Consider the following 13,899-nt stretch of genomic DNA (forward strand, 5'->3'; position numbering starts at 1 on the left):
TCCCTCTTCCCACGAAACCATTGTTTGAATATCTTGGAAGTGTGGCAGGTTGCATTACATCACTGAAATATTGCTTGGAATAAGAGAATTAACCAAAATACCTATGAAGCTCTCTCCTATATTCGCTTCTTCTTTATGAATTTGTTTCTAAACAGTTCCTTTTGACCGCTAGTGTACAATAAAAGATTGATTGTTACGATTCCTGTTACATAGGACAATAGCAACATTTGAGCAATTCATTTTGACTGCAAGTGTATAAGATAAAGGGGGCGGAAAAGGGTTGCCCTCCCTCAGTTCCAGCGTCCATATCTAAAGCGTTCAAAATCAAAAGAATTACCAAAATTGTCAATTTCAGTTCCAAATGAACTGTTCATCATTGTAAAAGCCATAAAATACGTTCTGGAATTCTTGTTCTGGAGCCTAACCTGGAATATCAGGTTTTGTAAAGTTGCCAAACACCACCATATCACCAGGTACAAACGCTTCTTTCATGTCAAACAGGTTTTTGGCTGGAAAGAGCAGGTTCTTCAGGGCAAAGAGAGACACTGACGTGAAGTCTTTGTTGAAAATCTGAACCAACTGCGGAGGAACGTCTTGTTTCATGCGGCTGAAAAATTTCTTTTGGAGATCACGATCATTGGTTTTGCATGGTCCAGCAGGTGGTGAGAGTTTACCATTGAATTGGACGTTTGTTGAAGTCGTGTGAATCGTGACCATCTGATTCTGTCCAGAACCAGTAACTTCAAGTGGTAAGTTTGTATCCAGGTGCACCATGACTTGTAATGAGTGGTTATTGTAGCTTATTTCAGTCCAATCGCCTGAGCTAAAAAATGTCGGCCTGCGAGTGCGGGATCCATATTGGAAAGGGTAGCTCCTAGTGATGTCGTAAGCCATGTTGACATCCCAACTTGATGTCGCATCGCCATGTTTGAACGTCATGCCTTTCAGATCTACATCAACTGTGTCATTTTGAACTTTCACGTAATCTTCATATTGGCTGGGAATCTGGCCTTGGTGTGTCACCGGTAAGAAGCCGCTGGCCACCATTGTTTGGGGGAATGCACTGGATACTAAACCAGCTGTCGCTTCAGAAGACCACGTTTTGTCTACGTTTAGATCCGAAGCTGGAGGATCGCTTTTAAGGATTAGGCCACTTGTATTTCCAAGACTTACAGGCAAGATATCCTTGAAGAAAATCTTCGTGTTGACAATCAAAGAACACTGATAATCTGTCGGAATTGGCTCCCGCAAACTGGAGTGCGCGGAGCTTTGCAGTTTTCCTGTTGTCGCGATGAATAACTGAAGCAAATCACGGTTGCTCGGAGTGCGGTAGACGTTGAAGAGGAAGTTGGATGGTTTCAGGGACTCCAGGATGGAGATTTTCTTGAAATCGAGTGTGCCAAAATTGTACACTTCGTAACCGTCTCCCAAATTGGAAAAATAATCAGTCAAGGCCAAAGAAACAACATTGTTCACACCACTAACTTTAACATTTTGTGGTTGAAAATGACCTCCTTTGAGCTTAACTGCCACGTTATGCTGACTGGACACAGAACCAGACAATATTGCAAGGTCTACATTTCCAAGAACAGACGCACCGTCACTTTCTTTGACTTTGTAGTCGTTAACTGGCACCCACTTTCCGTTTATCAGAAGGCTATACGTCCAAAAACCAGAAATGATGGGCAAAGTGATTTCCGCGCTGTTTTTATTGTTCAGGAGAAACTGCAGCTCAGGAGCGTTGAAATGAAATTCAAACTTCTGTTTGTATTTCAACCCGGTGTCCGTGGTCCCATCTTTTTCATGTTTCCCAGTTTCTCGTAGAAACTTTGGATTGCCTTTCCTGTCTTCGTACTGACCTTTCAACTGTTCGTTGACTTGTTCAGCTGTCATGGAGAAAACAACATCCCATCCTCCGCAAATGGATTTGCCCTTCATCATGGCGAGAACTGTATCTTTGGATACAAATTCTGTGGAATTTGAAGATGGTGACGCTGCAACGAACGGTGGTGCACTTGTGAGATACTGCTGGGATTGAGCTTGCATTTCCAACGGCGAGATCTCCGTTTCCTTCAGTTGAGCGTAAATATGGAAGATGAGGCGTACGTTGACACGATCGTCAAACTTTATTCCCTGATTCGATTGAACTTGAGGCAAAGAGAAGTACCACTTGGAGAGGGGAGTGATTTGGGAAATCTTTCCATCAAAAGGATCTTGACTGGTTGTCAACACGTACGCTTGGAAATCCTCGAAAACACCTGGCTCGCGATCTTGAATTGAAGAGTCGACTTTTTAGAGCCCCGTGAAAATTCGCGATGTCGTTTGAAATGTCAACGTTTCACCGTCGAAGCTTCGATCATAAAATGGATCACCATCAAACACAAGTTCTGTGTAATACTTACCACTATCGGTGGAAACGATGCCATCAATCTCGACCATCACGCTTTCCACCCGCACGTAGTTGAATGATACAAACTCGCATTTGTTGATATCGATGTTAAAAGCGAAGCGACGGTTGTTTGTGATGGTTTCTGGTCGAACACCATGAATCTCGTAGATGATCGGGTCTTTCTGCTTCTGAGGAAGTGGTTGCACCGTTAGGCCCTGGTTGATGCTTTGAGACTGTCTGAAGATAGCTAACTGTAAACCCATCATCGTGAAGGATCCGATCGGAGTGGGTTGACGAAGATACTCGTATTGCAAAGCTCTGTCTTGTATGACGACAGTGGAGGCCAATATCATCAGCATCTGGCGTTGAAAGAACAACAGCTGACCCGAAATACCAATCAAATCAATTTTTTCAAGATCAAGTTTCTGAGGTTTCGCATCCAGATTGATTTTCAACTCGTCCAGGCGCTTCTTCTGATCTTGATGAAGCTTTATTCTTTGCTGAACTGCAGACAAATCCGCTGCGATTTTCTGAATTGAACTCTGTGATTCCAGCAAGGCTTTGCCACGAAGGACGAGGATCTCAAAAGCAGCAGAAAGCTTTGTCTTTGCTGAAATATCAGGTCCAGTGGAAATAACAGCTTTAAAGTTAACGTGCATCTCATCCCATTCAAGTGTGGATAACGTCACCAAACCTTCGGGTCCCAAGTCTTTCAAGGCTTCGACAACTCTTTGGGGATCTTTGGGCAGCTTTTTGAAGCTTTTATAAACGTTAATGACAGCATCAAAGACTTTAGCCATCTTTTGAATTTTCTGTACTGCGTTACCAAGTGACTGGAGTGCTGTGAAGGACGATGATGGAGTCACGAAGGCGAAACCGAGAGAAAAGAGACCAGAGGCGATGTCCATGACTGCTTTTAACGTTTCTTGCTTCTCCCAGTCTGCGACAGCGTCCTGGTAATCCATAATGGCTTCATCTACGACCGTTCTTTGTTTGTTTAAACCTGATTCTAACTTCTTTGTCTCTTTAGCAACATTGTTCATTTCGTCTTCTTTATCTTCGAAGACGCTCTGAAACATACTTTCCAAACTACTTTGGTAATCTGCTTGGGTGGAAATGTATTCCTGTAACAATTTACCAGACTTGATGATATTTTCGTTCAGGGCTTGTTCTCGTTTGATCTCTCGTTCCTCTGCCATTCTTGCTCTGATTTGGCTCTGAAAGTTCAGCAACTTTTCAGAAGCTGTTTTGATGACATTCTGGACATTTTTCACGACATCTTTGTAAGCCTCGTAGCGGAGTAATGGAACAGGGATTCCAGATTGTTGAGGGCTTCCAGCAACCTTTGCAAGGTACATTGCTCTGGCTTTCAAATCCAGCAGTTGGTCTTCACTTCCTGTTACGTCAGCAAGCCACACGAGGAAACGCTTCATTAACTCGATACTCTTATCGTGATTCGTGGAGTTGGCGAGGAGAAAGTTGAGGCGAGCTTCAGCGACAACCAGGGAAAACTGAATATCCGTGAGTCTTTCCATCACAATTTTTGATGAAGGAGATTCTCTGACATCACGAATTATGGTAACCTTTCTATCATTATATTTCATCATCAAACCATTCATAACAACACAAGACTTGCTATCATCGGAATTACTAATACGTAGACCACCATAAAACTCACCGCAGAAGAGGCGACCCTCGATATCTTTGAAAGCTGAATCTGTGATTTGGATATTTGGTGGTAAAGGGCTGTTTCCACCGCAGGAAATGACGTGACCAAGGAAAGTGACGCGAGAGGAACCAGGGACATTGATGGATGTCTTTTGCTTGTGATTGGAATTTGGTAACTATGGAGAATAAATTGTTTTAGATATTACTTTCAAATAGAATTTGACTGCAAGCTTACTGTCGGCATGTCCAAAATTTTATGTATTAATGCGGTCTATGTTTACATTACGAAATGTGAAATCAATTCCCGAAATTCCAGGTGGATTTTTCATACCATCAATTTATTAAACCCGATGTGTTCAAACCCAAATATAGATCAGTTAAAAAGAAAGTACTTTGAATTGTGCACTATTCGACGGGAATGACGGAATGACCTACCTAAATATATTAAAGGCCCCTTTACCTGAATTGCATTTGCAAAAATTGCGAATTCTCTGACCACTTCAGGAAACCTGACCACGAAGGCGTCGAGATCAATCTTCTCTTTCATGATGTTAACAGAGGGTGTTGAAAGTGTTGAGAGAAGGCCATCACCATCGATCGGGTCTGAATCTTTGAAGATGGTGTTCAAATCATACGGGCAGTTGTTGCTGAAGTACGGCGCTACGCCAAAGCCATTGGCATATTTTGTAAACATAACTCCTTTGAAGACCCGATGCCAAATCAACATCCGATAATACTCGGCGAAAATGCTGAGGGAAGCCAACTCGAATGAAATTAGAACAACTTTCTTGAAAGTTGTGTTTAAGTAATTTGAACGACCATAATGGTACGGAGTCAAGACGCTGTTCGTACCAGAGTAACTTTCATCGCACCAAAGACCGTCATGCAAGGATTTTACCAATTCTTCATCTTCACTTGCGATACAAATTTTTCCAGCTGCAGCTGTGTAACCAAACTTTCCATCATCACTTCGTGGTACGGTGAAAATTGTAAAGGAGTAGGAAAGTGGGCCACCGAAGGATTCTGGGTCTGTTTTGTAGGTCTTTTGGATTTCTTTGAACGCCGAGGCGTCATAAGCGAACACCTGGAAGATGGAATCACCAGCAGTGATGCTTGACACGAAGTGTGTACCATAGTTTTCGTAGAAATCTAGATATCCTTTGGCGCCGTCCATTGTGACATCCGTCGACGTCTTTTGCAGTTTCTCGAGTTTCTTCAGGGCCGCTAACGCATCTGGTCTGATTGTGCTGTCAGGATCTGGATTCCCAAAGATTCCTCTCTCGTAGCACAGGTGAGTTGCCATGCCAACCTTACGAGTACATCGAGCCAAAGCATAGGACCAACCTGCAGTGGAAAGGTCAACATCGAGTTGGGCGGACAGATGTTTAAGGGCTTTCTGACGAGCGACCTTGTCCATTCCTGCAAGCATAAGAGCCCCAGATGGCCAGGAAGATGGTGAGCCTCCTTCGCTGGGTTGCTCTTCGTTCCTCATTGGTCGTAGTTTTACTTGAAGTACGGCAGAAAGAAGATCTTCGGCGTTCTCGTGCAGGGTGATGACTGGGTACGACCATTTGGCGTTATCACCAGGATTCTTAATCACCGCTTCATGCTGGAAAAGGGCAGGTTTGCTTGAATTTGCGAAAGGCACGGAATAGATGTCCTTCTGAAAACCTTTAAGAAGGTTTGTGGACTGACCGAGCATGATTTCAAACTCTCGCGACATTGTTAGAATTTTCTTTGTTCTTTCGTTGGACTATTTCTGATTCCAAATCAATGTTGATTTTTCTCTGGTAAATAAGAGCATATTGAAGTTAAACTAAACAAATTTAAGCCAGGAACAGTTGATAGGAAAATGAGTCAACTATAGGTCCTCCGGCAGGAATCGAGCCTACGCTTTTGCGATGCGCGTGCAATGCTCTTGTCACTGAGCTACAGAGGCAGCTGACAAGAGCAAGCGTGGTTAATGTGTATAGGATGGTAATGCCGGGAATAGGTGAGGGTAAATCAGTTATGATTTTTAGCACTTCACTCGATGTAGGTGAATCCTAATGGTTCTGAGGGTCTTAATTTCGAATGGAATTATACACGCTTAAAATTTAAGCCCCGAACAGTTAATGGAAGAATGAGTCAACTATCGGTCCTCCGGCAGGAATTAAAAACGTAGGTTAGATTCCTGCCGGAGGACCGATAGTTGACTCATTTTTCCATCAACTGTTCCTGGCTTAATATGAAGTGTGTATAATTCCACTCGAAATTAAGACCCTTAGAACCATCAGAATTTACCTACATTTAGTGAAGTGATAAAAATCATAACTTATATACTTCTATATTTACCTCTACATATACTTCTATATAGGGCAGTAAAGTGTATCTAACTAAGTACTTCCAGTGCGAGTCTTGAGGAGCTATCTTGATTGGCGCAGTCAGCCAACTAATATCTTATATTAAATGATGTAATATAAGTTTTTATCCTCCTATACAAGAAATGTCAATGACAACTTCTGACGTCACACAAGACGTCACCACAGCCTCGCCCTCGTTAAGAAAACCCCTCCCCCTTTGGTAAATTAAGTTCAATAGCACTGAATACGGTCTAAAAAAACTGTCTATATAGAATCTATAGAGTTTTCCAGTATAAATAAAGTTGTTTAGTTAAGTTTCTTCCTGTAGTAACACTGAATCAATAAGAGAAAATCCTTACTGGACTTCTAGGAAAGACAGTTTAGAACTGATAGAGCTATCCAGTGTAAATAAAGTTAATTTAGTTTAGGTTTCCTCCTGTAGTATCACTGGATTAATAAGAGATGATCCTCACAGCAGCTTTAGGAAGAACAGTTTACAACTGATAGAGTTATCCCGTGTGATGTCACTTTTTTGTGTTCAGATATATACAGAGTAAAATAGTTGTAGAAATAGTTATATCAACTGGCATGACATGGAAGAGTATCCAGTAAATTGTTATGTCCAGTGAACTGGTTGTTTTATGAAAGAATTCGAGCGATGAAGCATATGCGCTGTTTTGAAAAGGCTAGTATTAGGATGACGCAAAGGGGCCTTAATTTAAGTAAGTGGTTGGCAAGCAGCGTAGGAATAGGATTTCGAGAGCGACATACTTCGAAATCCGGACTCTGACTCCGACCCGAAATTCAAAATTGAAAATACACGGATCTAAACTGGATTCAAAATTACCCAATTATCTATTATAAATCAGTAATTTCAGTATTACTTACTATCATCTATCTACCTGTCGGCCTATCTATATGCCTTACGATCAAATTGAACGGTTGATATATATTTGCGCAAAGTCATACCTGAGACCGTAGCATATTTTGACATTGTTTGCAATGTTTGGGAGTACGATAATGTCATATAATCATATTGGTGCGGTGAGCGTTAGGGTCAAGGACCAGTTGTATAAAACTCTTAATCAGTTTTTAATCACTTTTTTGTAGTTAAAACGTCGTTAACTTTAATCACGTAAAGTTAACTTGGGCTATAGTCAACGCAGCGATTTACGGGTTATTATCAACGTAAGATGCTGTATATTCTTATAAAATTCACTGCACAATTTCGCCACCGTGGGGTGTTTATTGGCCAACAATAAAATGCGTTTGTTTTGATTAGCCAGTTCTAATGAGTTGACAGTTGAAATGTTTTAAAAACTGTCACTCAAATCATCGCTGCATATTCAATCAAAACGTAAAGTTGAGTAGGGGTGAACGTCACGTTGGCTGCTAATAAACAACGATAAAAATTCGGCCCTCGGCGCGTTTCATTGCAAATAGAAGTAGCAGACGTCCGGAGTAAATTTTGGATCCCAAAAGGGTGACAATGTTTAAAAAAAGTTGTAAATGAGTGCTGCGTTTGTGAAAGACTAACATGCGGTTAAATCGTATAAGGCTCCAAAAACCACAACTTCGCGCCTTTGCCACCATTTCGAGTGAGACATTCGCCGCCATTTGGCAAGATAGGAGAAGTAGATCTCGCAGGGCCTCTTTATATAAAGCAAGCGAAAAATATAGTCAAGGTTTATGCAGCGTTATTTTCATGTTGCGTATCGAGAGCAGTCCATTCAGAAATAATTGAGGATTTGACCGCGCAAACATTTAGAAGATTTTTAAGACGTTTTACTGCACCTCATCACTAATCACTAAACTCATCACTAATTGTCTCAGATAACACCAAAACATTTAAGGCTGTAAATAAAACACTGAGGCGCCTGTTCAATAATCCCGAAGTAAAGTCAGACTTAGAGATTAGAAGGATAGTATATGGAAGTTTAATCTAGAGAGAACACCATGGTGGGAGGGATTCTTTGAACGAATGGTAGCTATAAAGAAACGTTAAGGAATGCATTAGGAAGGTACTAGGAAATGCTAAATTGACCAATAGGAGTGAGAATTATTTTTTGCAGAGGTACAGGCGGCTATAAACTGTGGACCACTGACTTACCAATACGACGAACGAGAGACGGAGATTTTGACTTTATCTCACTACATCGTAGGCGCACAATGAGCATGCCAGACGATATTGACGAGCCCAACGATTACAATGACAATAACACATCAACCGATCCGTATACCATCTGACTACAAGGAACAAACACTTTCGGAAAAGGTGGAGACGCGAATATTTAGTCAATCTCAAAGAGTTCCATAAAACATAGGTGAAAGAGCATGGAATAGGTAAGGTTGAGGTGGGAGATATAGTGACTATTTTTGAGCAAGGTGTGAAGAGGGATCATTGGCAGTTGGGAATTGTTGAACAGCTAATTATAGAGGGTAAGGTTGGTAAGGTGCGGGTTATAACTTTGGGCAAACCAGTTCGTTTGTCAAGGCCGAAGCAAAAATTTCATTTGCTTGAAAGTAAGAGTAGCCGCCCCGCGTTAAAAACAGAGGCGACATCATGCACTCACCCCAAGGCACAAAGGAATGCGAAGCAAGAAGCAGTAAGATCGGAGTTTGTGTGCCGCCAGATCAGAGCAAACAACAGATATACGTATGGCGCGTAGGAACTTACCTAAGCAGAGCGTGGCTTTAGACGCTGGTCGCGCGCAGGCTAAAAGCTACAGTTATTTGCAAGCCAGCGTTAACCATGAAGTTTTTATCTCGTTTGTTTCCTTTTCAAACTTTTGGGTTTAACCGGAAACGTTGAACATGAAACTATAAACCAATCAGGTTTCACTGTGTCGGTGATATTTCGACAGTTGGGCGGAACCTGTCAATACTGTCAAAATATCACAGTGTAGCTTGATTGCTTCATAGTTTAACATTCAACGTTTCCGGATAAACCCAAAAGTTTGGAACGTAAACAAACGTGATAAAAAGTTCACAGTTAACGCTGGCTTGCAAATAACTGTAGGTTTATGCTTGACTCATAATGAGCCATTCGGAGGAAGAGTCCCAGTAAATTGTTATGTCAAGTGAATTGTTACGTTCAGTAACAATGGTAACTACAGGGTGTCCCAAAAAAAACGAAAACTATTGAAATCACTCATTGTTAAAATTGAATGCCGTGTTCACGAATTTCAGCCCGTGGGGATTTAATGCAACTTATAAAATGCTAAATGCTTTGTGTTGCTAGAGAAAGGGGACATGTCGAAGGTCATGGTCCTTGAGATGCACATTTGAATAATGTTATCCATATTTGTAAATTGTAAATATTGTTAATAAATATCATTTTTGCGAACAAGCAAATTTTACAGCATCATATGCATGCATAAAAATGCTTATGGCAACCCCGATTTATACACTTGTGGGCCCAACAGAGTGCTTAGGCATTCAAACTCTAACAATGGCATTGTTATGGGTGATTTCAATAGTTTTCGGGTTTTTTGGGACACCCTGTATATAGCATTATCAAAGGTCAAGTTGTAACAATGCCTATACGCATTGTAATAAACAGGTTCTTCCTCTTTACGCAATAAATGTAGATTAAATCAAGTAAGCGTTTTTTGACGTAGTCTTAAGTTATGTTCTTCCTTAGACGTAAGTCCTAAAATCTTTCTTCCTTTAAAAACACTATAAAAAAAACTCAATCTTTAGGAAAAGGAGAATTATTCTGTAAATTTGTATCGCTATTGTGAAATGTATATATTTCAATAATTTAGTTTGAATTATGGTCAGAATATATTTAATACATGTAGATTCTGGTCCTATTTTAATAATATCGCTGCTATTAATATTTCGTCGTTTAACAAGATGATGTGGTACTGTATGGGCACGTTGAAACATCGCAGTTTGCTCAGTATTGAAGATTTAATATAACTATATAAGCACAAATTCCAAAGGCAAAGTTTAAGACAAAGTGAACGTATCATGCGGTTTATTTACATTTTTTAACAATTGAACTTCTATACTTTTTAAAGTACGATGTGCTTCTGGATTTTGCGTTCGAACAACGTTAAGGTTAGCAAGGCATCTAAATGAATATGGACTGTATTGTTTATGTTCCGAAGCTTTTTATATTGAAGACTGGTACGTTCGCAGCACGCCAGAGTTAACGCTAGAACAGGCGTCTTGTTATAGCCGTTTCTATCGCTTTTTACTGCAGATATTTGGTGTGTATCAATCGCATGGGTGCTTCGGTTTAAAAAAGATATAACAAAGAAAACAAAGACAAAAAAGGCAATGAAGACAACAAAGACAACAAAGACATAGCGCGACGCCTTAATTCAACACATTAGACAGTACTGACTGTACTGTACGTCTCATATCTTACCTACTTACAGTATGTAGGCGGTTTCTCTGCGATCAAAACTCTTCGAACCAGAGTTTTTTGTTTTCTTTTTCTTTTCGAGGCTATGAACATAACATTTGTTTTCTTAGTGTTTAGTGTGAACTTGTTGGCTTCTAACCATTTACTGATATGACGCAAGTCTGAATTCAGTGTGCATTCGATTTCCGTTGGAGACCTTCCTGTACATGACAGGTTAGTGTCATCAGCAAACACGGTTACTTGTTTGTGCTGGAGGCTATTTGGCAAGTCGTTTATGTAAAGAGAATATAGTAAAGGTACTAAGTTAGAGCCTTGTGGTACCCCACTTTCTGCTAATCCTTGCTTTGATTTTTCGTTGTTAATTACACAGACCTGCTCTATGTTGCTCAGGAAGGATGTGAAAAATTTTAAAGATGTTCCCTGTAGAGTTTGCACAAATTTATCTGTAAATTATTATTAGAATTTGTAATTACTAGGTTGCCAGCAGGACCAGCGCCTTTTAGGGTCCCGCGATTTTTTCGTTCCAGCTATGCCTTGGGACAAACTTAATTGAAATATGCCATGAAGTGGCGTAGTCAGCCCGACAATTTAATCATGCTATGCTAATATTTTGGTGTTCATTGACTGTGAAAACAATGAATTTCTAAAGTAATGAATAATGATAATCATTAACGACATAAAATTTGCATAGCATGACTAAATCGTCAGGCTGGCTACGCCACTGATGTCATGAGGATATGATAAATATAAATAAAAAACTTAAACACCAAGTTTACATCTATACTCTTGTTTGTGATTCTGTGTCAGAGTTTAGAGTTGCTATATGTATAATTATAATAAAATCGACATAAAGCGTCGTTCCAGTGACCCAGCATCGCCTTATATATGCAAGCGAATAACACATAACATCATATGCACAGTTAAATCAGTATACTTAGGAACGATTCGTTGCTATAGACAAAGCAAAAATTTGGAGTTCCGCGTGAAAAAAATGCCGCGGGCCCCGAGGTGTGTAAACCCGCTCCTTACTTGGCTAAATGAATTTTGCTATGCCGTAATTTATAATAACAAAAACAAACTCATTCAAACCGCAAACACCATAAATCCTGTGAATTTGTAGCAAGAGTTTTCTGGTATATATCGACATGACACGATATTTAAAGTGTTTGCATGCATGCATACGGCATTTCGTGCGCTTACAATTTCACAATAGAGTGATTTTCAACCAAAATACCACAGATAAACCGCCTAAAACACCTTCCAACCCCCGGTAACAACTCCGAAACGTCTATTAGGCCCTGTTCATATGAGCCGGGATGGCCCGCTTTGCCGGGCTGACTCGCTAGAGGCGAGATCCTACTTCCTAAGTTGTTTCTATATGTTTTTGAAATTTGATTCACATGGAAAGCGAGCCAGCCCGCTTTATAGCGAGATCTCGCTTGAGCGAGGTGAGATCTCGGCAAAACGGGCTCATATGAACGCACTAGGCGGGCTAGCCCGGTAAATCGTCGATCGCTTTCTCTACAAATATACCTTCATAGCATCATTTCGCCATTTTATATGTATTTGCAAACCAAAAGAACACAATACATTTCAAAATTAACGAAATGTATCTGCCCAAAACCGCTGTAATCGATGCAAGCAGCATTTTTCGATTTGTTTAGCATCAACAAATTATAAAACGCTACCGGGCTAGCCCGCCTCATGTGAATAAGAAAAAAACTAGCCCGGCAAAGCGGGCTAGCCCAGCTCATATGAACAGGGCCGTAGTCGTATTTAACAAAAATATCTCGGTCGCTTACCTTAAACTGTGGCCGATCAAAATTAAACATGGACTCTGATCCCCATTGCTTGTCTGCATGCGTTTGTCTGGTCATGCAAATTTGGGTCTTTTATAACTTTAGTTAATTACATACCATTAACTACGGAAGGTCAATGCTGATTGACAAGTTGATCCAAGCAATTAGCAACGGTAGCTAGCAAATTGCACGCTTTTTAAATCTTCAAATTCCGTTACTTTTTTTTAAGAAAATTTAAAGGAACCGCTATTGTGTAGAGTATCATAGCCGTTTCTACTAGCTGTTTTCTAATGCAGAAATATGGCATATATCAATCGTGTGCATAGGTGAAACTTCGGTTTCAAAAAGGTATAACAAAGAAAACAAAGACAACAAAACAATAAAGACAACAAAGACAACAAAGACATAACGCGACGCATTAATTCAACACATTAGACAGTACTGACTATACTGTACGTCTCATATCTTACCTATATACTTACAGTATGTAGGCGGTTCTTCTGCGATCAAAACTCTTCGAACCAGAGTTTTTGTTTTGTTTTTCCTTTCGAGGCTATGAACATAACAATTGTTTTCTTAGTGTTTAGTGTGAACTTGTTGGCTTCTAACCATTTACTGATAGGACGCAAATCTGAATTCAGCTTGCATTCGATTTCATCCGTTGGAGACCTTCCTGTACATGACAGGTTAGTGTCATCAGCAAACACGGTTACCTGTGTGTGCTAGAGGCCATTTGGCAAGTCATTTATGTAAGGAGAAAATAGTAAAGGTCCTAAGTTAGAGCCTTGCATGTGGTACCCTACTTTCTGCTAATTCTTGCTTTGATTTTTCGTTGCTGATTACACAGACCTCCTCCCTATTGCTTAGGTAAAATGTAAAAGGCTCTAAAGATGTTCCCCTTATTCTGTATTGCTGACCTTTTCGAAGAATGATAATATCTAGAAGGTCTACTGTGACTGTCGAATGCTTTTTTAAAGTCTATGGCTTTGCCCTTCTATGGCTTTGGGCGTTTGCACGGCTGAACGAAATGCATCGCAGGATACCGCAACGCTTGTAAATTGTATTGCGATTCTTTTAATCTATGAATGTTGTGCATTGGCAGAGCGACCTTGCAATGCAGCCTCAAATATAAACAAATCAATTGGGTTTGCTTTATAAAACAAAGTTCGAAAGATAGCGACAAACGATTGAAGTTTATATTTAAAGCGATTATTCTGCTTTGCCAGAAAACGCAGGGACGCAAAAACATATCTTTAAAAACAAATTGTACTAATCTCTTTGGCTGGGAAGTATATTTGTATGAAAAACATGCACGCGCCATATTAG

General features: G+C 40.3%; 1 protein-coding gene across 2 annotated transcripts; it reads right to left on the minus strand.

The window, feature by feature from the left end:
* Positions 1-2,274: 2,274 nt before the first annotated feature.
* On the minus strand, positions 2,275-12,646 carry LOC114535155. Of its 2 annotated transcripts, none has more exons than XM_028556541.1 (3): positions 12,577-12,646; positions 4,518-5,844; positions 2,275-4,233 (listed from the first exon to the last, which is right to left on the minus strand). In XM_028556541.1, exons 2-3 carry the CDS (start codon positions 5,778-5,780, stop codon positions 2,293-2,295), a joined length of 3,204 nt encoding a protein of 1,067 aa, XP_028412342.1. In that variant the 5' UTR covers positions 5,781-5,844; positions 12,577-12,646; the 3' UTR covers positions 2,275-2,292. The 2 variants fall into 2 exon arrangements, with proteins under 2 accessions (XP_028412342.1, XP_028412349.1); XM_028556548.1 differs by lacking the exon at positions 12,577-12,646 and adding an exon at positions 10,778-11,429.
* Positions 12,647-13,899: the final 1,253 nt, after the last annotated feature.

This window comes from Dendronephthya gigantea, unplaced genomic scaffold (assembly GCF_004324835.1).
Source record: "Dendronephthya gigantea isolate DGI-Jeju-01 unplaced genomic scaffold, DenGig_1.0 000002F, whole genome shotgun sequence".
Classification (NCBI taxonomy): Eukaryota; Metazoa; Cnidaria; class Anthozoa; order Malacalcyonacea; family Nephtheidae; genus Dendronephthya; species Dendronephthya gigantea.

Bases quoted from the DNA above. Each gene is read 5' to 3' on its own strand.
- LOC114535155 (XM_028556541.1), bottom strand. From the start codon at position 5,780: ATGTCGCGAGAGTTTGAAATCATGCTCGGTCAGTCCACAAACCTTCTT. The intron at 4,234-4,517 runs GTAAAGGGGCCT...TATTCTCCATAG, and splicing joins TTTTTGCAAATGCAATTCAG to TTACCAAATTCCAATCACAA.